Source organism: Rana temporaria, chromosome 5 (genome assembly GCF_905171775.1).
Source record: "Rana temporaria chromosome 5, aRanTem1.1, whole genome shotgun sequence".
Classification (NCBI taxonomy): domain Eukaryota; kingdom Metazoa; phylum Chordata; class Amphibia; order Anura; family Ranidae; genus Rana; species Rana temporaria.
This window is the reverse complement of record NC_053493.1, coordinates 144,182,943-144,210,517: the sequence shown is the minus strand read 5'-3', so window position 1 is coordinate 144,210,517 and position 27,575 is coordinate 144,182,943. Positions and strand designations below refer to the sequence as shown.

Sequence of the window (27,575 nt, the reverse complement as noted above, 5' to 3'; positions counted from 1 at the left end):
ACAGGTCTTTGTATTGCACAGAGCGGCCCCGAACCTCCTCTTCCTGGGTTCCCTGCTGGCACTTCAAGCTCCTCCTCTACTTGGTGTGTCCCCATAGCAAGCCGTCTGCAATGGAGGCACACCTGCGGCCTCGCTCCTGATCCATGCTGTCTGCATCTATAGACACAGGCAGCATGGCCCAGCACCATCCACTGCTCCCTTGTTACAGGTTTGATCAGTAGCAGAGGAAGTCAATGGCTTCTGCTGCCTCGGCAAAGCCCATTAGACCAGAAAGTGAAAGAAGAGACCCAAAGTATGGGCGGGAGCAAGCTTCTACCTAAACATTTTTTAGCTTAATGTAAGGAATGCGTTAAAGTAAAAAAAAAAAAAAGGTTTAGGCTTTAGAAACACTTAAAGCAATAAAAAAAAAAACTGTTTACAGAGCTCATTGGCTGAAACTCAATCTACACACACAGCTAATTAAATCCCCCACCCACCTATCCTTTATGAACGCAGTCAGAATTTAAATTGGAAAAAAGCGCTTCTGCTGTGCTCCTTCCTTGGAAAATCCTTAATGTTCTGAACCAAACTAGTGTCATGGGTATACCGTGTATTAAATATTTATGTGTGCTAAGTATTAAATATCTATCTGGAATAAAGATTTTATATAAATAATAAAAAAACATAATATAATGAAAAAAAGTTAAATAAAATGTATAATGTTGCTTCCTTTTAATGACAGTGGTAAACTTTTAAAGTAAAATAAGACATATTTGGTTGTTTTTTAGGACAACAAAATTGGAAACTGTCTTAGATATTTGGGCACAATAAAGCAATAATACAAAAAATATAAAAAAATGTCTTACATTAGATAAATAAATCATCCATTCTACCACTAAAGCAAAGGATTATACCAGTGTGTACCCATATGTATAGCAGTAGCTGTAATTTAATTTATGATGATAATAGTATAGCGCCCATGTACTTTGTAGTACTGGCGCTAGTCAAATTTAAGTATAGATCAGAGTATAGTTAGACTCTGATCCTGATTGTTAGTGGCAAATTGCGGTCTGTCTCAGCTTGGCTGTGCTGTGAGCCCATTCTGCTGTGCTGGGGTGTTCTTCCAACCCCAGTACTGCAGGTGGCAGCAGTGGAGTCGAGGTTTGGGTGCTCTTCCCAGCAGCCAATCATGAGGGTTTGTCCTCGCTGTGCATGCTGGGGAGGGGTATTTATGGGACAGAAGCCATTGTTCTGGGTCTTCTTCGTCCAGTGTGGCACCCACCTTTAGGGTGGCCACATCACGACGCCCTGGCGCTATGGCCTACCTGGCCGGGGCGTGCATGCCACGCGGTGTTCCTGGTTCTGGGACCATGTTGGCCCAGAGCACCTGAACCAGCAATGGGAATCCAGTGAGCAACTGGGTTCCCTCTTTTGAAGATCCCAAAGCCCAAATCATACACTCCCCTTGTCAACATGCATTTTCTCTTGTGTATTCCTTACACTAAATTCTGCTATGATCCCTAACATCCAGTCAAAATCCAGAAAAGTAACCACATGACTTCAGAAAAGGAGTGGGGGTGGGAATTAAAAAATAATGCCTGTCTCCAGGCTAGTGCATGAGATATGTAAATAACCTGATGTTGCAACTGTGATCAGGTGACCTCAGACACACACTGCAATATAACAATCAAATCTCTCGAGCTTCTCCTCTGCCCAACTCTCACTAGATACATCTAACCTAAATCAGATCACTTATCTGTGTATATTCTGCTTTCTGTTCTGTGTTTTCACTGCAATATACATGCATTTCCTCATCACACTGAACTGTTGATCACACCCCATGATGAGAACACTAGTTTCTATGCCTGTCAAGCTCACCAACTGGCACTTCCCACCCCCCCACTAGCAGAGAGTCAGAAGCCAGTGCAGTAGACGGTACCAGTTGGGACTAAGGCCCCATACACACGATGGAATCCATCCGCTGAAAAATCCCAGCAAATGGGTTTCAGCGGATAGATCCTATGGTGTGTACACTCCAGCGGATCTGTTTCCGCGGAGATTTATCCCCTGGGATGGATTCCAGCAGATTTAATATTTGCTGACATGCCAAACAAATCCATCTGCTGGAATCCATCCCAACGGATGGATCCGCTGGTCTGTATAGACTCACCGGATCCATCCGTCCGCTGTCATATAAGGAATTCCACGCATGCGTCGAATCATTACGACGCATGCGTGGAATTCCTTATATGACAGCGTTGCGCACGTCGCCGCGTCATAATCGCGGCGACGGCGCGACACGTCATCGCCAGAGGATTTCGGCGCGGATTTCAATGCGATGGTGTGTACACTCCATCGCATAGAAATCCGCGGAAATCCTCGAGAGGATTTATCCGTGGAAACGGTCCGCTGGACCGTATCCGCGGATAAATCCTCCCGTGTGTATGGGGCCTCAGTCTGTAGGGAGAGGAAAAGAGCAAACAGGGGTGCCAACTTGGGGCCCGGGATGCCAGGCCCCTGACGATGTGTGGGTCCCTTACACATGTATGGGATGTACCCCCCCCTGATGGCGGCCCTGATTTTGGATCAGATGAATATTTCTGTGTGTCTAGTGGATGATGAGGTAAGGAATAACATCACATCATCACACTGAGGAACACTAGCCAGACCCAGATATTGAGTGAGTGTAGGAGTGGGGGCAAGGGTTCTCCACCTTCAAAGAGCCTCAACCAGCAGCAGAGAAGTATTGATTATCCCCCGGATTAGCCTAGGCTAAAACTAGTGTTCATGGGCTCTACCATCCCTTGATCATCAGTCCTCTGATCACCTGGTGACCAGCACACACACAGACTACTTTCCCTTTACTCTGACAAGAACCAAAGCAGTTACCGGTGAGGACAGTGGTGTGTGAGTACTAGTGTGCTGGGTGATGGTTCATTAAACCACTCTTCTCTCCTGTCATCCCTTTGGCATTTCCTGTAGGAGCGAGAAAGTGATGCTACAGTGACAAAACTACAAATTATGAGAGCGATGGCCACTATGCTGGTGAGGTGGGGGGGGGGGGGGGGGAACCCTACCTTACCCAAATAACTGACTGTATGAGTATGAGGTTTATTTAAAATGACAAACCTATATCTTCACCGGTGCAGCCAATGCATTAACGAAGCTATATAAATAAGAAAATAGGCCCGGATTCACACAGCACTTATGCCGACGTATCTCGAGATACGCCGCGTAAGTGCAAATATGCGCCGTCGTATCTATGCGCCGTGCTCACAAACCGAGATACGCCTGAAAATAGGCTTTATCCGACCAACGTAACTTGCCTACGCCGGCGTATCGTGGGCGCATATTTACACTGGACGCAAGTGGCGCTCCCATTGATTTCCTATTCAAAAATGGAAATGAGGGAGATACGTCGATTCACGAACGTACATGCGCCCGTCGCATAATATACACGGTTTGCGTAAGTCGTACGTCCGGCGTAAAGTTATTCCCCATATATGAGGCGCAACCCATGCAAAGGTATGGACCAGGGAACACAAGCCGTCGTATTTTTTACGTTGTTTACGTTGTACGTGAATATGGCTGGGCGTAGGTTACCCTCACGCCGTAGGCAGTGATCCGTCGTATCTTAGGCATTCGTTCCGACGTGATTCTGAGAATGCGCACTGGGATGCGTCCACGGGACGGCGCATGCGCCATTCGTTATTCGTATCTATCTGGCGCTCGGCCCATCATTTACATGGAGTCACGCCTCATGATGTAAAGCGCTGCGCAAACTGTTGGCGCTATATAAATCCTGTATAATAATAATAATAATAATAATAATAATAATAATAATAATAATAATAATAATAATAATAATAATAATAATTAGCATGGCTCACGCCCACTTCCACTTACGACGACTTACGCCTAAGAAACCCAGCGCAGATTTGGCAGCACTGGCTTTGTGAATCCAGTGCTTGCCTCTCTGCGCTGCGTCGGCGTAGTGTAAAAAAGATACGCTACGGCGGCATAAATATGTGCCGGTGTATGTGAATCCGGGCCATAGAGATCACCTATGTATAGTCAAGGGTTTTCAAATGATTGAATTATAACTACACATGTGGATCTAAATTCTATTGAGTCAGTATTGTGGCATAACATACACCATGAAGAAAAATGAACACTCAAAGCGACTCCATAAAAAAAAAGTGATAAAAAAAACACAAGTCAGTTTATTGATACAATCTAATCGGTTTTGCAAAGAGAAGTGGGAACAGACTGCGATTGTCAGATAAGCAAAGCTAATAAAGATCCATCCACACAGGCTAAGGCTGCAATGCCGCAGGCGACAGCTACAAGAAATATTTTGTTAGGCATGAATTTAACAAAATTCACAATCCCCCAAACAACCAAAAATAAGACCACAAGTTTGCTTTACTGATGTGACAGTAATCCATTCAATACAGTAGCAACATGCTTCTGTGTTTTCCAAATCTGTCCAGCCATCTGCACAAAACAGAAGCAAGAGGATCTCTGTCAACTGACCCAGGGTCAGCTGCCAGGTCTGATGTCACATCTAATGCAATATTTACACGCAGACAGAATGAAGGCCAATGCTTGGCAGCAGGTCTAGACAGTGTTAAAGCACAAACATGTATTTAACCCCTTCCATACAGGGCATTTTCACCCCCTTCCTGCCCAGACCAATTTTTTGTTTTCAGCGCTGTTGCATTTTGAATGGCAATTGCGTGGTCATGCAACACTGTACCCAAACTAAATCTTTGTTTTTCCCCCCCACAATTAGAGCTTTCGTTTGGTGGAATTTGATCATCTCTGCGGTTTTTATTTTTTGCGCTATAAACAAAAGAAGAGCGACGATTTTAAAAAAAAACACAATATTTTTTACTTTTTCATTTAATAAATATCAATTTTTTTAAAAAAAACATATTTTTTCCTCAGTTTAGGCCGATACGTATTCTTCTACATATTTTTGGTAAAAAAAAAATCGCAATAATTGTATATTGATTGGTTTGCGCAAAAGTTATACCGTCTACAAAATAGGTGATAGATTTATGGCATTTTTATTTTATTAATTTTTTTACTAGTATTGGCGGCAAACTGCGATTTTTTTTTTTATTGTGACCGTGACATTGCGGCGAACACATCGGACACTTTTGACACGTTTTTGGGACCATTCGCATTTATACAGCGATTAGTGCTATAAATATGCACTATTACTGTGTAAATGTGACTGGCAGGGAAGGGGTTAACCACTAGGGGGCGCTGAAGGGGTTAAAATGTTCCCAAAAGTGTGTTCTAACTGTAGGAGGGAGGGGACTCACAAGGGGAGGACACTGATGCGTGTTCCTCTGTACTGGGAACACACATTGGTCTCCTCACCGCTGACAGGAGGTGGATTAGTGTGTTTACACACACAGATGCACACTCCTGCCGTGATCACCGGCAATCGCGGGTGCCCGGCGGCAATCGCGGCCGCCGGGCACTCGCGCCGGGTCACGAGCGTTGCCGGGAACAAAGTCCGTCATATGACGTCCACCCGGATCGAGAGAGGGTTCCTGCCGGCGTCATTTTACAATGCGCCGGTAAGGAAGGGGTTAAACAAGTTAACCAAAAAAAATAAAAAATCAACAAAAATGGCCTAAGATATATATCATAACTATATTAACACTCTACCATTACTTTACCTGAAGCTAATTATGATACAGTGGACATATTTAAGTATGGGACAAAAGCTGTATCTGCATAATTTTTTTTTTTAGCTCAAAATGCAATATACCATCAGACCGTTCTCATCGGTTTAACCGATCGTGTGTACGCGGCCTTACTTAAACTTTACATTGCCCTCATGAAATGATTGCATCAAGAACAATCGAGTACTGTCCATGATATTTTATTTGCACTGACATCCAGAATTTCAGGAAAAGCTTTTGGGGTGTATTCCCTTCTTCAAGGTCTGTACTGCTCAGACCTTGAAGAAGGGGACACATCCTAAAAGCTTGTCCTGAGAATTTGAATGTTTGCAAATAGTATTAGCTCAGTCAAGTTAGTCATTTGGTTATGATGTGTCTTGTATAAGTTTTTGACATCATCCCCCAGTTTAATCATGTTCATATATTTTACATGACTAGAATCATGGCACAGTCTAATAACCAAGTACCAATGTGTTTAGCTGATGGCAAATATATGATACATGTATATATGATACATGTTTCACATCGTTAAAGCCCACACATGACCATTTTTTATGACGTTAAAAACGACAACGTTAAAAACGTAGTGAAAAATTAGAGCATGTTCGAAATTTTTAAAGCCCATTTTTTAGATCGTGAAAAATGCTCTGGAGCCCACACACTATCGTTTTCAATGACATACAAAAAAGTCATTTTTTACAACCCGAAAAACGGTCGTGTGTTACGCGGCATAAGGGTTTGGCAAACCCTGTTTAAACTGTGGAGAACCTGAACTTAGCTGGAAATTCCATTGAAGTCTGAGGGGAAGGCAAATGATATTAATAACTGGCTAATAGGCAAACAACTGCCAAACAAATTAATGGGCAGTTGAACACTGCCACGGAGGGTATGTATGTACCAATGAAAAAAAGAAAAAAAAAACATACAGTGGGTTGAGGGTCTTTTCATACCTCTTTGAGGGCAACATAGAAAATACACAAATCTTGTGGGCATTGGTTATATGGACCAGCTGGCACTGATAGCTGGGTCAGGGTTCAGATATAGCACATCAGTCTAATCACAATAAGACACTACACAACAACAAATCTCATTGCTTCCTCAAGCAGGCCTTATAACCATTTTGTTGGTCCCTAGATGGTTCTGTATAACCAGTGAAGAAGAAGTCCCAGGAGCCGCACATCAAACAAAACCCTCATGTAAAGAGTGGAAGCAGCCTCAGCCTAGACTCCATCCAGGCCACACCCCAGACATGTTTTGCCCCTCCCACGATGGTCTTAGTCATGTGAATTTCTATTACTTAGCCCTCTGGGCAGGGCAAAACATGTCAGGGGTGTGGTCTGGACAGAGCCTAGGCTGAGGCTGCTTCCACTCTTTACATAAGGGTTTTGTGTAATGTGCGACAAGCTCGTTCTCTGCCTCCACTCCCAGTGATTGTCAGAACATAAGGACCTACTAGAGCCTAAAGCGGCACCCTCAATTTCTTTGTATTCTGTTGCATCTGTTTATATTCCATAATACATCATAAGGAATCGGTTTCATTTCCTTGCAACAAAAATGTTGGGCTTTATTAGATAAAAACATAATTCTACTGATATTAAGAAAGTAAGTATTTGCAGTAGACAGTTCGGGACAACCTTTCCACCTTGTAGCATACTGGTAAGGTAGCAGGTCTGTAGCATCCTGGCAAGGTCTGGTAAGGTGACAGCTGTCCACCCCTTATGGGGGAGTGTTAATTCTACTGATTTCCAGGCCCCAGCCATCTGTTCAAATTAATTTTCTGGACATCTGTCTACTCTGTTAACTACTGAATTAACACTATCTGTAATATCACTGAATCAAGATAATATCTTAAATATCCTTACACTTTTTATGCTTTCCTTGATTAGATGATTGATTAGCTGTCTCGGTGTCCAGTGTGTGGGTTACCCTTTCCAAGCCTAATGTGGTTTCCTGTCAGTATGGACAAAAGTAATCTTTTTCTTTTGTCTAGCAGTGGTCACTATCCCTGAGCCCAGTGTTGGCCACTATTCATATTTCCACTGTGTAAGGCAGGGGTGCCCAACCAGTGGCCCGCGGGGGCTCTCTGAGGTGGCCCGCGACCTCCTACTCTGGAATAGAATAGAATACTGTTATTAAAGGTAAGTTTATTACTAAAATCACAGTGTATATATGAGCATATGTGTTCTGCAGTGATTACTGGGCTGCTTTCAACTGATCCACAGGTGCAGAGCAGCGCACCTGCGGGGTACCTGCACTGAGCCATAGACTTCTATTACCTGTGAGTTTGGTGTGCTTTCTGAAAGTGCACCACACCTACAGGATAGAATAGAAGTCTATGGCAAAGTGCAGCTAACCTGCAGCAAAGCCACAGGTGAATCCGTGGTGCTGGTAAACAGAGCATCAGTGTGAAAGCAGCCTTGGGCCCCTTTCACACGGTCCGACCCGATCAGACCCTCTATTCACCTCTAAGGAGTGGCTGACAAATGGACTTTTGTCAGTTTAATAACGCTTACCTCCAATCCGCAAAAAAAAAATTAGTCCAGTGAGCTCTATAGAGTGGACTGCCATCGACCTGCTACGCTCATTGTGGCCCACGCTCTTGAAAAGGTTGGGCACCCCTGGTGTAAGGGGTTTGTGTGTCCACTGTAAGTTCATGTGCTCCTTGGTGGTCACTATCCCTGAATCCAATGATGGCCACCAATTTTTATATTTAGCGATAGAACCTATGGCCCCTGTATCAATACGTGTTTTTGTGCCCATTAGGGCTCCAGATAAATTTTTCATACAAAAGAATTTATTGAATGACTCACAACTTACCCTTAATGGCAGCCAAGTAAGCTCGCATTTCCCTCTGTAGCCTCGAACCTTCTGTCTGTAAAAATATAATATTTTTAGAATGCTGTAATATGCTATTTTAGATTCAGATTTCATCTGTCAAATTAAATATACATATTTAAAAACTCCATTCAAATTACTGTACATCAGGAAGAATCTCATGCTACACAGCTGAAAATGTTTATTGATCTGACAATCAAAACTCAGAAAGTGTGCGATCAACTTAACATAATCCTGAGTTCCTCAACACAATCTTATAATGTGGAAAATGTATAAAATATTTCCTTAACCCTCAGTAAAATCCGAAAATGCATTACAGGTGTGTGGTATCGTTTTTTTATATTTTCATGAGAACCGCCAAATGTACAGTTCTCCATTTCAAGCCTTGAGTAGCATTAACAAATACGTTTTAACTATACCTAATTTCAATCACAGCACTCGACATGTTACAGTACAATTTGGATTGAATGTGGAAAACTTAGTTCATTTCTAGTTTTAATTGCTGTCTGCGTCCCCACAGGGGGGGGATTCACCCTTTTTGATTTCCTGGTGGTCATTGTGGTCGAAAGTGATTGGAAATCAACATTTTACAGTTGCCACTAGAATATAGGGTAAAGAGGGTAATTTTTCCCATTTTTGTATAGATGTCCTCTCACTTCATGATGTGTCTCTGTGATAGGTAGTGAAGGAAAATCTCTCCAATGGGACAGAAAAAGGAAACAAAATAAACAAGGATTTAAACTTTACCACCTACCGTATTCTACTCAAAACAAATGTTTGCCTTTACATACACTTCAAGGTCTCATGCATTTTTACATTACTGTTAAGATGCGTTTTTCTGCAATTTTTGGCATAAGCGTTTTTTATTTAAAACACTCTTTATAATGTAAAGACACCTAAAAACGTTAAACACAGCTTGACACGTTAAGCCACGTTTAGATGCGTTTAGTCGGGTTTTTTGGTGTTTTTAATTTTTACAGCATGGTTTTTACTGCTCCTGGAAGCACAGGCTGTCGTTTTTTCTTTATCGTACATCACGGGACACAGAGCGGCATTCATTACTATATGGGTTATATGGAGTACCTTCAGGTGTAGACACTGGCAATCTCAAACAGGAAATGCCCCTCCCTATATAACCCCCTCCCATAGGAGGAGTACCTCAGTTTTTACGCCAGTGTCTTAGGTGTTAGTCATGGTTTAGCTTGCCTCCGCATCCTTGGGATTAGGTGAGCTACCGGTTCTGTCCAAAAAAGCCTCAGCGCTAAAGTGGTCAGTAACCGGACCCCAAACCCTTGGGGTATAGCCCATAATGCTTTTCTTTTTAGAGAGCTGGACCCTGGGCCCAGAACTTAGAAACCTTTGGGTACCTAAAGTTTTCTGTTGCCAGGGTGCTATATGGGCCCAGGACAGTGGATCCTTCATAGGAACCCAGGGCCTGAAGGTCTAGACATCCCCACGGAGATGGGGGAAGATTGGGCCTCTTGCTTGGCAAAGTCCTGCGGCATGGAGCAGGTAAGTGAGGGGAAAACTTGCGGAACTTGGTTCTTAGCAGGTTTTTTTCTGGGGGGTCACAGGGGACATGCCTAAAGTTATGCACTGCATCTGGCAAACTAGTCACATATCATAAAGATAGGATGGCTCTCTATGTATTATTCCCCATAAGATGTGACCTCCCTTGTAGTGTTGGAAAAGCATTGAGTGGGGCCTGTGTTATATAAAAATATATGTGTGTGTCAGAGAGCTTTGCTTACCTGCAGGCCTCCAGGCGATGCTCCATTCAGTCTTCCTCCTCAGAGCCTGCAAGCAGGCAAAACGCTGACCTCCTCATGGTTCCAGGCTGCAGGCTGCAGTTTGCTGGAACAGAGAGGTCCCTTCCTCCCAAAATCCCCCCCCCCTCCCCCTGTCGGGAGGGGCATTTCCTGTTTGAGGTTGCTGGGGGGGAAGGGCGGGTCAGTGGCTTAAAGGAAGGGGCGGCCCTTCCTTGTTTGTTCCATCAATACTTTGGAACTGAGGAGAAAGACCAGAGCGGCAGCACGGGGCGCCGAGGACACACAGTGGCCAGAAAGGATATTGCAGTCTTCAGAGGACTGTTTTGTCAAGCCTAGAAATAGGCTGTTTCTTTTCCATCTCATAGTTTTTCTTTGCAATACTACTCAGGGGGACAGAATGTTTTTTCTTTCCTGGATTTGAAACAAAAACGAAAAAAAAAAAAAAAAAAGTCATCTAGGGGAGAGGAAGCATTTTTTTATCCCCCAAACAGGTGTTTGGACAATTAACTTTTATAGTTCCAAATACCAATAGGTAGCAGGTGTACCTCGGTATTGTACCATGGTATGCCGCTGTTTTCCCTACAGGGAGCCTTGGGGCCATCGGGATCTGGGGCTGGAGCTGACGCGGGTCAGTCCAACCCTAAGATGGTCACGGAGGAGGTATTACTCACCTCTTTAAAAGAGATGCAGAAAAGCATGGGAAAAATGATATCCGCAGCTATGCGGGGCAGTAAGCGAAATAGATCTCCGTCGCCCGAGCGCGGACCGTCAGAAGAGGTGGTCCTTTCCTCAGGGGAATTGGACGACCTCTTGGACACGGACCAAGTAGGTTCAGGGATCGAAGACCCGGATACAGAGGAGTCTGGGGCAGTCTCCCTGAGGGAGAGCTGGTGGATTCAAGGATTGTCGGACTTGGTCCATAGGACATTCAACTTGCCAGTACCAGATCTCCAGGTATCGACGGTTTCAGCTTTGGGCTCACTGAGGGCGCCTCAAAGCAATGCTATGTTTCCGATCCATCCTCTATTAGAGGGAATTTTGTTCCAAGATTGGAACAAGCCAGATAAGATCTTCTTACCACCTAAAAGGTTCTCTGTCCTATATCCTATGGAAGAAAAATTTTCCAAAAGATGGGCTACTCCTGCAGTGGACGCAGCCATCTCATGTGTTAACAGATCGTTAACATGCCCTGTAGAAAACATACAGGTGTTCAAGGATCCAGTTGATAAGCGCTTGGAAGCACTACTTAAGAACTCCTTCACTACTGCAGGGGCAGTAGTACAGCCAGCTGTGGCTGCGATTGGGGTCGCTCAAGCATTATCGGATCAATTTAAGCAGATGCTTAAACTTATTCCGGCCCAGCAGGCAGAAAAATTTTCGGATGTCCCTAAGGCCATATGTTTTACGGTAGACGCAATCAAGGATTCTATCCAGCAAGCGTCACGTTTATCGTTATCCCTTATCCATATGAGAAGACTCTTATGGTTAAAAAGCTGGGAGGCTGAGCCCCCATGCAAGAAGCTCCTGGTAGGGCCCTTCCATGGAGGACGACTCTTCGGAGAAGACCTAGATAAATACATTCAGACCATTTCAAACGGCAAGAGTACTCTCTTGCCAACTAAGAAGAAGTATCAGGGGCCTGCGTTTAAACGACAGTATTCCCCTGGGCAGGGGCCCTCTAATGCCAAGCAGTATCGACGGCCTCCTGCAAAAGCAAACTTCGGCCTCAACAGCAGATCACAAGGACAGGCTGTTAGAGGCAAAAGGCAGTGGTTTCGCAAACCAGCAAAACCAGCCCCCAAGCCAACCTTATGAAGGGGTGCCCCCACCCACGAAGGTGGGGGGAAGGCTGCGACTCTTTTCAGAGATTTGGGAAGCCAGCATTCCCGACGAGTGGGTACGGTCTTCCGTGGCCACAGGCTACAAATTAGATTTCCTAAGGTTTCCTCCTCCTCATTTCCAGAAGTCGAGGATTCCAAACGATCCGGAAAAGGGAGCCGCATTAAGATCGGCATTAGATCATCTACTTTCCCAGGAAGTAATAGTAGAGGTACCAGTCCTGGAACAGGGGCTGGGTTTCTACTCCAACCTATTCATCATCCCAAAATCCAATGGAGATGTCAGGCCAATTTTGGACCTAAAGATGGTAAATGCATATCTAAAGATCCGCTCATTTCGGATGGAATCCGTGCGGTCAGCAGCTGCCACACTCCAGAAGGACGACTTCATGGCGTCCATAGACATAAAGGATGCCTACCTTCATGTTCCAATTTATCAGCCACATCAAAGATATCTACGCTTCATGGTGGCTTCGCGTCACTTCCAATTCGTGGCGCTTCCCTTCGGGTTGGCTACGGCCCCCCGGGTGTTCACGAAGGTCCTAGCTCCAATCCTAGCCAAACTAAGGATCCAAGGGGTCACGATCCTAGCATACCTGGACGACCTCCTAGTCATAGATCACTCGTCTCCCGGCTTGGAGCGAGCAGTGGCCCTCACGGTCCAATACCTCGAGAGGTTCGGCTGGGTCCTAAATCGAGAAAAGTCAGCTTTCCAGCCCACAAAGCAGTTGGAATATCTCGGCATGAGATTAGACACAGAACAACAAGGAGTGTTCCTACCTCTGAGGAAGGTAAAAGCCATCAAGGAATTAATCCTACTGGTTCTAAGCAAGAAAGAACCGACTATTCGCCTATGTATGAGGTTACTAGGCAAGATGGTGGCCACATTCGAGGCGGTACCATACGCCCAGAGCCACACTCGCATCCTACAGGCAGCCATCCTGTCAGCATGGAGCAGAAGGCCACAGGCCTTGGATATCCCGTTGCCGCTCTCATCAAGAGTCCGACAAAGTCTGTGTTGGTGGTTAGACCCTCAGAATCTACTGAAGGGGAGGTCTTTCAGCCCAGTGGCTTGGAAGATAGTGACCACAGACGCCAGCCTGACGGGCTGGGGAGCAATTTTGGATGGTTGCACTCGCCAAGGTACTTGGGCAAAGCCAGAGAAGCAGTTGCCCATCAACATCTTGGAGCTCAGAGCTGCTCGACTAGCCCTCAGGGCTTGGACGTCAAAATTGCAGGGGTTCCCGGTGAAAATTCAATCAGACAATGCCACGGCCGTGGCATACATAAATCACCAAGGGGGAACCAGGAGTCAAGCCGCTCAGAGAGAGGTGAGCTTGATTCTTCTATGGGCAGAGGCTCATGTGCCCTGCATATCGGCAATATTCATTCCAGGAGTGGACAACTTTCAGGCGGACTTCTTAAGCCGCCAGACTCTATGGCCGGGGGAATGGTCTCTGCATCCACTAGTCTTTCAAGCACTCTGCCAAAGATGGGGAGTGCCGGACGTGGATATCATGGCATCGAGACTCAACAAGAAACTAGACAGGTTCATGTCCCGCTCAAGGGATCCGATGGCCTGCGGAACCGATGCGTTGGTTTGCCCTTGGCATCAGTTCAAACTTCTTTATGCGTTTCCCCCGCTCCAGTTACTACCCCGCCTGCTGCGCAGGATCCGGGTGGAGCACATACCAGTCATCCTGGTAGCTCCAGCATGGCCCAGAAGGGCATGGTACTCACTAATCTTAAGGATGGTAGTGGGAGACCCTTGGACTCTTCCTCTACGGCCAGACCTGCTATCGCAAGGTCCGATCCTCCACCCTGCCTTACGGCATCTAAATTTGACGGCCTGGAAGCTGAATCCCTGATTCTCAGGGGTAGAGGTCTGTCTCAGAAAGTAATCTCTACCCTAATCAGAGCCAGGAAACCGGTCTCTAGGGTGATTTATTACAGGGTCTGGAAGGCCTATGTAGGCTGGTGTGAGTCCAAGCGATGGCTTTCTCGCAAATTTACCATCGATAGAGTATTAAGTTTTCTCCAGCTAGGAGTGGATAAAGGATTGGCATTAAGCACAATCAAAGGACAGATTTCTGCTCTGTCAGTGTGGTTTCAGCGGCCGCTGGCCACCCACTCGCTGGTTAAGACCTTCCTTCAAGGGGTCTTACGTATTAGACCTCCAGTTAAATCCCCGCTTTGTCCGTGGGATTTAAATCTTGTTCTGTCAAGTTTACAGAAACAACCGTTTGAGCCGTTGGCTGATATTCCTTTGGTTCTACTGACAAGGAAGTTAGTATTTTTGGTTGCCATAGTTTCCGCAAGAAGAGTTTCGGAGCTGGCAGCCTTATCCTGTAAGGAACCATATCTTGTTTTTCATAAGGACAGGGTCGTTCTCCGCCCTCATCCTTCCTTCCTTCCGAAGGTCATATCCAGTTTTCATTTGAACCAGGATTTGGTATTACCATCCTTCTTCCCTAAACCTACTTCCAGAAAGGAAGGGTTGCTGCATACCTTGGATATTGTCAGGGCCATGAAGGCCTATCTTAAAGCTACAAAGAAGATCCGGAAGACAGATGTGCTGTTCATTCTACCGGATGGGCCCAAGAAGGGGCAGGCAGCTGCAAAGTCCACCATTTCTAGGTGGATTAAGCAATTAATCACTCAGGCCTACGGCTTGAAAGGGTTGCCTCCTCCAGTATCATTAAAGGCTCATTCTACTAGAGCCATGGGCGCCTCCTGGGCAGCACACCACCAGATCTCTATGGCTCAAGTTTGCAAGGCGGCAACCTGGTCTTCTGTCCACACGTTTACAAAATTCTACAAGTTGGACGTAAGAAGGAATACTGATACTGCCTTCGGGCAGGCAGTGCTGCAGGCTGCAGTTTGAGACCCTCGGATTCCGGGGGCTCCTCTTGTTCGAGTTAAATTTAAAAATTTTATTTTTCTCAACTAAGTTGGATTTATTATGATTTGAGTATATCTCTAAATTAAATCCTTTTGTCTTGGAGATGTTCTCCCTCCCCTCATTGTAAGCATTGCTTTGGGACATCCCATATAGTAATGAATGCCGCTCTGTGTCCCGTGATGTACGATAAAGAAAAAGAGATTTTTAATACAGCTTACCTGTAAAATCTTTTTCTTGGAGTACATCACGGGACACAGAGCTCCCACCCCTCTTTTTTGAGGACCATTTTGGGAGGCATACTGCTTGCTACAAAACTGAGGTACTCCTCCTATGGGAGGGGGTTATATAGGGAGGGGCATTTCCTGTTTGAGATTGCCAGTGTCTACACCTGAAGGTACTCCATATAACCCATATAGTAATGAATGCCGCTCTGTGTCCCGTGATGTACTCCAAGAAAAAGATTTTACAGGTAAGCTGTATTAAAAATCTCTTTTTTCTACTGCCCCTAAGCGCTTATGCCTCAAAACGCCTCTGACAGTTTATATGTGCATGGCAACGCTGTATCCTGGCCTAGGCCAACAAGGCCCAGGCCTAGGGCAGCACTTTGCAGGGAGGCAGCACGAAGAGAGTCCCCGCTGGCTTGCGCTACACTGTTAGTCTGCTTTCACACCTGAGCGTAGCATTTTTGATCGTTTTGTTGCACGTATCCACGCGTATTCGTGTGTTTGCATACAGCGTTGTCCAACATTTTTGAACTTCGTCGTTTTTTATTTTAGCCAATAGGAAAAATGATCATCTCTTTCATCATTTGTTGCTATGTTTGTAGATTTTTTTTATCTTCTTCCTGGGTGAATATTCTATTTCACAGAACAGATTAAATCGACAAAACACCCGTAGAAATGCTCCTTGTCACGCTAGACGCTTGAATCGAGCATTTCCATTTGTTTCTATGGGAATACAAACATTAAAAAACGCCCAAATCAGCCCCAATTCGCGTGGGTCCAGAACTTGTTTGAGCTTCAGGCGTTCGGCATCAGGCGTTTTGGAGTGGAGATGTGAACCATCTCCATTGAGAATAATGGATTTTTTCCCTTCTAGCATTTTATAGCTTCAGGCTTCAGGCTACAAAACGCTCAGGTGTGAATGGGCCCTAAGTGTCACCCAAGCTGCTTCTAATTTTGACTGTCCTATCATACTGGACCACAAACCTTCCTCACTGTGCTATATGTTTTCTGCTGCACCATTGGCATGATTATATCTTAGTCCTCTCCATAAAATTATCAGAAATTTGCGCTTAAAGTAGAACTATAAGCAACACTTTGGATACAGTAAGGGAGGGTTATAGACCCTGTCAGTTTATTTTTTTTACCATCCCTTTTCCATTGCAGAGATTTCCCTTCACTTCCTGCCCCAGAGCCAAACAGGAGGTGAGAGGAAATCTATGCCAATTAAGGGAATCCATTACCCTCAGAGGCCCTCAGAACTACTGTCCCCACTCAATAATTTCAGGGTGGGTCTTAAACAGAAAGGGGTGTGGCCTTGACAGGAAGGGGTGGGTCATATTTAAATTAGGGGGTGCACGAGTTTAGTCAGGCCTAGGGCAGCACAAAACCTAAATACAATATTGGTGCATTGACACATAGGTTGACATGAATGGGCCTTTTCGAGGCAGTTAAAAAAACATCAACTGCCCCTAACAGCAGCTGTAAAAACATCCTGTGTGCATGAGCCCTAATTGTCATAGCCATCTATGATTTTTGTTTTTAGTGCTGTCCTACTATGTGCTGTATGACATAACATTGTAGCCAGCAGTTGTTTTTTAAAAGCAGTCATGAGTTATTAATGTTAGTAAGCTTATAGAATCATATAGAAAACACACCGCATATGTTGCACATCAGCAAAATTGTCTGTTTACATTTTTTTTTTTTATTCTATTGTGTGTATATCTCTTTCAAAAATGATAGTGAGATCATACTGACATGGAAAAATATGAATATACAATCATTACAAAAGACGCAGTCTTCAAAAGACTATTTTGTGTCAGGTTAAAATACCAGTAAATCCATCAACGCAGAGATGCCCCTGAAATCGTAGAATGTAAGCAGTTTACAACTTCTTGGTCTATGCCGACATTGCCGAGGCAAGTCCCAGAATGCTGCTCATTAGCTATCTAAAGCATTGTATTGTGAGTTGTGCTCAGAACATTCTATACAATTTAAAATTTCGATACTACAAGGTCCCATTGTTTGGAGGCAACCAAAGAACATTGTAATGATGGAATTCTTAAATTGTTATATGGACTGGCACCTGGCAGTGCCTGTTATTCAGGTATATGCTTATTACAACCTTGTGTTGACAGATTTACATTTAGTTAAACAAATTATTTTACAGTATCAAGATCATTTAATATCTTTTTTATTGTGTAGAGTATTCAAGCAACAAGACCTCCTCCTTTGAAGAAGATAAGAAGAAGGTGTCCCTTTGTAAAACTAAGGCCTCTTACACACACGATAGGATAGCCAGAGGACAGCGGTCTGAAGGACAGTTTTCATCAGTCCAAACCGATCGTGTGTAGGCCCCATAGGTTATTTAACCTTAGGTTAAAAAAATGACAACTTGCTTTAAAATTTTACCTATGGATTGGTAACCGATAGGTCAAAACCGATCGTTAGTACGCACAACCATCCGTTAAAAATCCATGCATGCTCAGAATCAAGTCGATGCATGCTTGGAAGCATTGAACTTCGTTTTTTTCAGCACGTCGTTGTGTTTTACGTAACCAAGTTCTGACACGAACGATTTTTTAACTGATGGTGTGTACGCACGATGGACCATCAGTCAGCTTCATAGGTTAACCTAAGACAACGGTCCTTCAGACCGTTGTCCTCTGGTTAACCTATCGTGTGTACAAGGCCTTACAAACACTGTCCACCTATATCTATAAATATGTGATAGGCAATAAAATGTATTATTAATTTCCAAAGACGTATTGATAATTTTTGAATTGATTAAATGTTTAAATATTTATTGTATATTTAACAATTGGTAACACATTTTGCAAGCAAGCAAAAGTCTCTCTGAGAATATTAGCTGTAATTATTTCACCACAGTTTAAACAATTACATTTATTAAATATTGGTATAAAGAGGAAAAATGCAATGGACATTTTAGTATAAAACCCCTGTTACAGCTCTTTACACATGCACCATCTGCAAGATAGCTTCCTATAATATTCTGGCCAAATAACATTTTCAGAATGATTAGGACAAAGCACAGATTCTCCATCTACAGACAGTCGCAACAACATTGGATGAAAAGGACTCTAATTTAGAAAATAGTCTTTAATGAAAGCTGTTGGATTTTTCCTGAAATAAAACAGGTGCAGATTTCACACCGTGGGTGTGATCCAAGCGTGTAACCAAGAGACCCAAATAATGAGAACATATGCAGCAGCTCCTTTGATGTAAGCAAATTCATTTATTACTCTTTTACTAAGAATTTAATATTGTAACAAAACAAGCTTACTCACAAAACACCGTGTTCTGTTTGCTATAATGTTTAAAATAAACCTATAGGGAAACTTATAATACTAAACTCACAAAACAATCCTTTAGCTAACTCCATAAACCCAACATTTTGAAGGCCAAGGGCCACTTAAGCGACTTAGTAACCAGTCGCAGGTCACAATGAGCAGAGTGGGCAGATGACAGGTCTGTGTCCAGTCTCAATATGCAAAACAGACACAACCCAATCTACTCGATGGGCCCTCTGAGACAATCAGATGGAAGGGGACATATCCACTTCTGTTTTTTCTAGCGGATCGGATTGGAGGTACGCAGGTATAAATGGACAAAAGTCTGTTTACATCTGCTGCTCCGTAGAGGTGAATGAAGGGTCCGATTTGGTTGGACCTTTCATGTGAAAGGGGCCTAAGGCTGCTTTTAAACGGAATGTCTGCAGTCTACCCACACCGTGGGTGTGGCGCAGTGTACCTGTGGTTTTCTCACCAGTTATCTGCACTTTGCCATAGACGTCTATTATATCCTGCAGGTGTGGTGCACTTTCTGAAAAGCCTCTACCTCTACCTTTACCGCCAACTTTATTCACAACACTGATGCTTTGGGATGGCAGGTTGGCAACCTGCAATCTGGGCTTACCACTGCAGAGGCGCATTGATGGTGGTATAGCCGCTGTGTCCAATTGATTTCAATGGGCAGGAGCGATGGAGGAGCGGTATACACACTGCTCCTTCACCACTCCAAAGATGCATCTAGCAGGACATTTTTTACCGTCCTGCTAGCGCACCGCTTCAGTGTGAAAGCCCTCGGGGCTTTTACACTGGAGACACAGCAGTGGATGTGTGGGGTCAATTTGCAGGCACTATTTTTAATTTTCAATAGCGCCTGCAAATTGACCCAGTGATAAAGGGGTCTAATTGAGCATAGTTTAACCACTTGCATACCGGGCCTATTGTGGCACACCTTTTCTACATGTAAAATCATAATTTTTTTGCTAGAAAATTACTCAGAACCCCCAAACATTATATATATATTTTTTAGCAGACACCCTAGGGAATAAAATGGTGGTCATTGCAACTATTTACTTCGCACGGTATTTGCGCAACAATTTTTCAAATGCATTTTTTTTAAACTGTTTCATGAATTAAAAAATACCAAAAAATTTAAGTCAGCCCAATTTTTTTTTGCATAATGTGAAATGTGAAAAAGGTAATGTTACACCGAGTAAATAGATACCCAACATGTCACGCTTTAAGATTGCGCACACTCATGGAATGGCGCCAAACGTCAGTACTTAAAAATCTCTATAGGTGACGCTTTAATTTTTTTTTACAGGTTACCAGTTTAGAGTTACAGAGGAGGTCTAGTGCTAGAATTGTTGCTTGCGCTCTAACGAACACTGCAATACCTCACATGTGTGGTTTGCACAGCATTTACATTTGTGGGTGGGATTTACATTCGCTTCACGAGATAGTGGGGACAGGGGCATTTAAAAACAATATATATATATTTTTTTAGTTAATTTTTTACATTTTTACACTCTTTTTAAAAAAGAAATTTGATCACTTTTATTCCTATTACAAGGAATGTAAACATCCCTAATAGTAATAGTTCCTCACAGGTCCTCTTTATGGAGAGATGCAGGGTCAATAAGACCCACATCTCTCCTCCAGGCTGGAAAGCATGAGCTCGAAAAAAATCACAATCCCATGCTTACCAGCCACGAACGCGGCTTTGTTTAGAATCGCGGCACGGACGCGACATCATAACATTGCATCTGGGCCTCGGAGGGTCATAGAGATGGTTGTCATCCATTGGCGTACGATTCTTTCTGGAGAAGCACCGGATGCCTGGAGAAGCACCTTCGCCTGTAAGAATGATCAAGCGGTGGAATTGCCGCTAGGATTGTTCTTATAATGCACAGAATCGCGGGCTGAAAAGTAGAATATCTGAATGATGCCTGTATTTGCAGGCATCATTCAGATATCCCACTGAAAGTCAAGGACGTCATATGATGGCCTTGGGCTGGAAGTTGTTAAACATCACTGCCTACCTAAGTATTGTTGCTGACCATGTCCATCTTCTGATGGCTACTTCCAACAGGATAGTACACCATGTCACAAAGCTTAAATCATCTCAGACTGGTTTCTTGAGCATGACAATGAGTTCACTGTACTCCACTGTCCTCCATAGTCACCAGATCTTAACCACTTGCTACCCACCATATAGCAAAATGACGGCGGCAAATTGGTTGCGATATCCTGACTGGACATCATATTGCAGTGATCGGTGTTGCGGTGTGTCAGTCTGACACACCGCAACTCCGATCTAGTTAAAGAGTCTCCAACGGACACTCTTTACCATGTGATCAGCCGTGTCCAATCACAGCTGATCACGATGTAACCAGGAAGAGCCGTTGATCGGCTTTTCCTCAATCAGTTTATCAGTGCATCCCCCCCTCGGATCCCGCTCAGGACCACCAGGATGGCCACCCCACTGGACCACCAGGTATGCCCCCCTAGACCACCAGGGAATGCCAATCTGTGCCCAGGCAGCTGTCAATCAGTGCCCATCCACAATGCCTACCACTGCCAGTGCCACCAGGGATGCCTACCAGTGCCATCTACCAGTGCCCATCAGTGCCACGCATCAGTGCCCATCAGTGCAGCCAATCAGTGCCGCCTATCAGTGCCACCCATAAGTACCTATCAGTACAGCCTTTCAGTGCCGCCTATCAATGCCACATTTGGGATGTAGTGGAATGGGGGGATTCACATCATGGATGTGCAGCCGACAAATCTGCGGCAACTGCGTAATGCATATGGACCAAAATCTCTGAGGAATGTTTCCACCACCTTGTTGAATCTATGCCATGAAGAATTAAGGTAGTTTTGACGGCAGGAATGGGTCCAACCAGATACTAGCAAGGTGTACCTAATAAAATGGCTGGTGAGTATATATATATATACACCCACACACACACACACATACACATACTGTATATAGACATTCACTCTTCAGAATTCTATTCAGATATGCTAAAGTTAATTTAGAAAATAAAAAAAATATATTAATAAACATGAAAGTGAGCCACTGACATAGCAATTCATCAAAGGAAGTGCAGCATATATTTGGCTGCTATTCAATGAATCTGAAACATATCCTTTGATTTGCAACATAAAAATGTCTGCAGCATTTATGCATACATTATTCCCTTTCAACAGGTACAGACTACAGACTACAGCTACAGTTAATGGTCAGAAACCATGGACATGCTACAGAAGGTGGGCAATGACTTTGGGCATACTACAGGGTATGGTCAGAGACTGTAAACATGCTATAGAAGTTACAGTTTATACATATGTAGACAAACAAAAAAGTGCCGCTCTAATGCTCCTGTCATTGATATCAGCCAACATGACATGTAATGAACTGGTGCAGATCGTATAAAACAGCTTGTCATGCTTCAATATGCTACAGAAAAATGGAAACCAATTGCACTTAGAACGCCAACTCACTGTGATCAAAACTAAACTAATTTAAAGGGTCACTAAAGGATTTTTTTTTAAGCTAAATAGCTTGCTTTACCTTACTGCAGTCCTGGTTTCATGTCCTCATTGTTTGTTTTTGCTCTGATGACGTGACCGCGAGAGGAGCCGAGCCAGACGGACACCGGACCCGACGAGGCCGCCGATGGACGCCGCGCAAGACACCAAAACTGTAAGTACTAAAATATTTTTTTCACAGGAATTGCAGGTCCACTTTAGGGGTGCGCGCTATACGCCGGAGCGCGCAATACCCCGATACATACGGTATATACTTATACCTATTTTCAGCCCACACTGGTTATGTGATCCTCTGTGTCAGCCAGCAGTGGCAGTTACAGGGGAGTGGAGAGAGTCCCAGAAAATGTCTAGGAAGGTCAGGAGTGATGATGTCACCTATAAGCTCCCATGGTTCTCCTCTCTCCTGCAGCTGTCGCTGGCTGACACAGGAAAGCTGGATCACATGACCAGACCGAACAGGCTAAAAATAGGTAAATATATGCATCTTTTTTTCCACTGATTGGTTAGTATAGTATTCACACTAGTAGCTGTGCGTTCAGCACTGGGAAGAATAACACAGATGTGTACTCCCAACACATCTGGTTTGTAGGGCCCTTTAGTGAGGATAACTTGTTCGTTTACTTTGTTTTAGCAGTGCCAGGTAACATTACACAAATTCTGACAGAATCCTATAAGCAAAATATATTCTCTGAAATTCATAAAGAGTGGCGCAGACAGATTTTGCCAAAGTGTCTCTCTTGTATTCTAAAAGTGGTGCAGTATGTGCCAAAATACTAAAATAAAATAAATATTTCTGCGCCAGTCTCCCAATTGGTCTTAATTAGCCCGCTTTCATAAGATATGAACTATAGGTATTTTCACCTTCTTCACATGGAAAGGTTTTTACCCCTGCAAAAGATGTTTTGCGTGTATAAGAACCAAGCGTCCTAATGAAAAGTAATTTAATTTCGTATCCACAAGCACAGGAGACACCTACAGTATGAGGTCAAAGATTTTATTTGCTGCAACACTGAAGGGGCTGTGTACACCCTGGAATGTAGTTGCGGCCTACAATACATTGGGCGCACCAAAAGACCCCTGAAGGTGCACATCAAGGAGCATGTTCAAAATATCCTGAAGGGATACGATAAGCATAGTGGGCCAGCTTCACAGAGCAGATACGACGGCGTTTCTCCTGATACGCCGTCGTATCTGTTGTTCTATCTATGCGACTGATTCATAGAATCAGTTACGCATAGATAGCCATAAGATCCGACAGGTGTAATTGTTTTACACTGTCGGATCTTAAGATGCAATACCGCGGCCGCCGCTGGGGGGAGTTTGCGTCGTAAACCAGCGTCGGGTATGCAAATTAGGAGTGACGGCGATTCCCGACGGTTTTTCGCGTTCGCTACGTCGCCGCTAGTCTAGTTTCCCGTCGCAAAGTTAGTCGTTTTTTTTGGTGCCTTAACTTTACACAGCAATCGTATTGCTGTATAAAGTATGGCCATCGTTCCCGCGTCGAAATTTAAAAAATAACGTCGTTTGCGTAAGCCGTCCGGGAATATGGAATTACGCTACGCGTGTCGCCGTTCGAAAAAATTACATCACGGCGTGCAAAGCACGGTGGGAGTTCGGAAACGGAGCATGCGCGGTAGGTCCGGCACGGGAGCGCGCTTAATTTAAATGGCACACGCCCATTTAAATTGGCCCGCCTTGCGCCGGAGGCCGCCGGCGTAGGTTTTCATTGCAAGTGCCTGGTGAATCAGGCACTTGCGATGAAAAATTGCGGCGGTGTAACGTATATACGATACGTTACGCCGCCGCTCATCTACGTGAATCTGGCCCAGTGTGTCAAAACATTTCCTTTTATGCCACAACAAAGACCCTACAGACTTAAAATTCTGGGGCATAGAACCATATGTGAAACACTGGCGGGGGCACAAGTTGAGGACCCTCAGCCAGCTTGAATCCAAATGGGTTTTCACAATGAATACCTTCTCACCTAGAAGCCTTGATATTGAATTTGACCTCATCTGCTTTCTAATGCCGCGTACACCTGATCGGTTAAACAGATAAGAATGGTCTAATGGTCCATTTTCATCGGTCAAAACCGATCGTGTGTGGGCGCCATCGGTTATTTAACCATCATTTAAAAAAAAGCCAACTTGTTTTAAATTTAACCGATGGATTCCTAACCGATGGGAAAAAAATGATCGTAAGCAGGCACAACCATTGGTTAAAAATCCATGCATGCTCAGAATCAAGTCGACGCATGCTTGGAAGCATTGAACTTCGTTTTTTTCAGCACGTCGTTGTGTTTTACGTCACCACATTCTGACACAATCGTTTTTTTAACCGATGGTGTGTAGGCGCGACGGACCATCAGTCAGTTTCATCGGTTAACCGATGAAAACGGTCCATAGGTCCGTTCTCATCGGATGGACTGATCGTGTGTACGTGGCATTAGTGATTTCTGAATACCAGATTTTCTGATTTTATCTGTTTCTCAGTATGCTATTCCATCCGTACATTTTCCTCTCTTGCCTTCTACTTGCCTTGCCCCTTTTTATATAACTATGGTATATTTGCACTTTGACAATACTACTGTATTTATTCATATTTACCTTCTGAAGCCTTGTACACACAACCGAGGAACTCGGCGGGCGAAACACATTGTTTTCCTCGTCAAGTTCCTTGTTAGGCTGTCGAGGAACTCGACGAGGCAAGTTTCTCCATTCCCGTCAAGGAAATAGAGAACTTGCTCTCTTTTTGGCTCGTCGAGTTTCTCGACAGTTTCCTCGACGAAAATGTACACACGACCGGTTTCCTCGGCAAAAAAATATCTCCCAGGAAGTCTCTTGCTGGTTTTTGCCGAAAAACTCGGTCGTGTGTACGAGGCCTGAGATTTTTTAGTTCATAGCTACATGGTTAGCATTTTTGCACCCCTGTATTTATTTATATTCATTATCAGTTTGCACTGTTTTCTTTATTTACCTTTGGAACAACGCAGCACCAACCTCCACTTTATAACATATTTCCATGGGTATGGTTCGATCCTATTCGGTGCTGCAGCAGTTCACTTTCTTCTTCTCAAATAAGGTAGAGCAGGAATAGCCATATACGCTATACTGTAGGTATTTTATTTTGAATTGGGAGCATTCTGTTCACCACAATGTAGAAGTGACACATTAAATGTCCCACAATGTAAAAGTGGCACATTTTAGAACTACTTGAATTTAGTGCACGAGTTGCTGTCAGAGCCAAAAGTGTCGCAGATGCTTTGTGAATTTGGCGCAATACATTACACAAGAAGGATTAATGGCAGAAAGTGGTGATGCAGCTTTATTTTTTCACTCATTGTAGCTAACCCCCTCTCCTCATTATTCACACATATTTGGGAGCCATGTTTTTTCACCAAAGGCAGTTGCAGACATGTTTTTGGAACATTTTCAGATTTTAGAACTCATCTTATGTCTACATTTATCAACCTCTGCATATCATTGGGCCATTTACCGCCAGCACATGCAAGACATTAGTAGTAAACCTGAGGTGTATTACAATAAGTATAGCTTACATGGTCATAAAAATGAACTCAAAGTAAAAAAGTGAAACATTGTAATGTTAAAAAACTAATGTAGCAGGTACTTCTCCAGACTGATCTAATCTATTAGGGGACAGCTGTCTGCTGCAGCAGCGTGGACCTTTTCACTAATGTTAACCTGAATTTTACTTTTCTTCAAGTAACCTACAAGAAGAACTGTGTTATGTATTCCTGCTGAGTTATTCCAATGATCACATTGCTGGGTTGAAGGGCAGAGTAATGGACTGAACAAACAAAAGCAGCACCCTCAGGGGTTTGCCCAGGGCTCAAGTCCTATGGGAACGTGTGGGAACTGAGTTCCTGCACTTTTTTCACAGCAGGAACTCAGTTCCCTTTGCAGGACTAGAGCAGCCGAGCCGCCCGAGCCAATCCTTCACTAAGCGGCGATGCCCAGCTCGAGTCACTGTCAGGGGCCGGCGAACCTTAGTTTTCCTTTATGTTACTGGCCGCTTCCTGTAGTATATTGATTCATCGGGTAGTGTGCGGGTATTCCGTCACTTTCTTGATGCCGCAATGTCTCTTGGGAGCTTTTGTCATTGTTCCCAGGAGACATTACGGAGGTCTGCCGCGAGTTATCTCGGGATTTAGAAAGAACTTGCTTCTTTCTAAATCCTGTGATAACTCTCGGCAGACCTCCGCAATGTCTCCTGGGAAAAATGACAAAAGCTCCCAGGAGACATTGCGGTATCAAGGAAGTGACGGAATACCCGCACACTACCCGATGAATCCATATACAGGAAGCGGCCAGTAACATAAAGGATTACTAAGGTACAGTGGATCGGGAAAAAAAACATGCGGTTTAGTAATTATGCATATGAGCGTATCATTTTTTTTTTTTTTGGTGGGGAAGTGGATCTTTGGTGGGAGTTCCCACACTTTTTTCCCCAGGACTTGACCCCTGGGTTTGCTACACTAACATATTTTTTTATTTCAGAATCTTAAAAAAACTGCACATGATGTTCCACCCTTGAATCAAATATTTTCTGCCAACTAGTTACAGCTTCTTCAGTGAGAAATTTGGCAGAATGTTACAACTGGTAGCAACAGATGCATTTCAAACTTGAAACAGACAGGACAGAAATGATTTTCAATTATTAAAACAACAATATGGCAAGAAAACACATGCCTTAGTTGTTAACAGCATTCAATCATTAACTGCAGAACAAACGATCTTATTCAGTAAGCTCTAAAGCACTGTATCAAGTTCTACAAATCCCATAATTTCCCATCAGAATTCAGCTTAAAGAGGAACTGCAGTCTGCTCACATAATTTATAATAAAAACATCTTTGCCATTTTTAAGCTTCCCTCCGACCACTTTGCATATTATTTTACATATACTGTGATTCTGTACTTGCCAAATATGCTGCAGAAATCTCCCTCCACTAAGTCTCGCTGCAGCCATTTTAACTGTGGGCAGCTGAAGCTGCTGCCAGTTTACTTCCTGGATTTACACAGACACACAGAGACATGCCTCCAGCTCTGCAGCCCTGCAGCTCTTATTGTCCCTCTTATGACTCACCCTCCTCCCTTAATGGCAATGAGAGAGAGAGAGCTGTGCATGATGTCATAAGCCTAGGCTTTTTACCAGACAAGAATCAGGAAGTGGTCTGTATAAGGTATTTTCTGGTTTTAGAAAAAAATGTTTTACTATCCAAAGTTAAAACAACAAGGGCAGAAGATTTAATATATGGAAAGTTGAAAAAATGACTGGCCGTTAGGCCTCATACACACTAGCGCTTAGGCATGTGTGTGTCACATCCTGGCAATTCAGGCGGACGGGAGGCACAGGTGCAGCACCCAGCCCCATTGACATGAGCTTCTCAAAATCTATGACAACAGCGCAAGAAGAGAAGTCAGAGTTTGGAGGAAAAAGGCACCTAG

At 43.9% G+C, this 27,575-nt stretch overlaps 1 protein-coding gene across 11 annotated transcripts in view; it reads right to left on the bottom strand.

The window, feature by feature from the left end:
• The window catches only part of LOC120940381 (amphiphysin-like), a 288,182-nt gene that overhangs the window by 126,565 nt on the left and 134,042 nt on the right, over positions 1-27,575 (bottom strand). For all 11 annotated transcript variants that reach the window (XM_040353191.1, XM_040353198.1, XM_040353200.1 and 8 more), the window contains exon 3: positions 8,499-8,553. In XM_040353191.1, the coding sequence (XP_040209125.1) occupies positions 8,499-8,553 (55 nt within the window). The remainder of the gene's footprint in view (positions 1-8,498; positions 8,554-27,575) is intronic.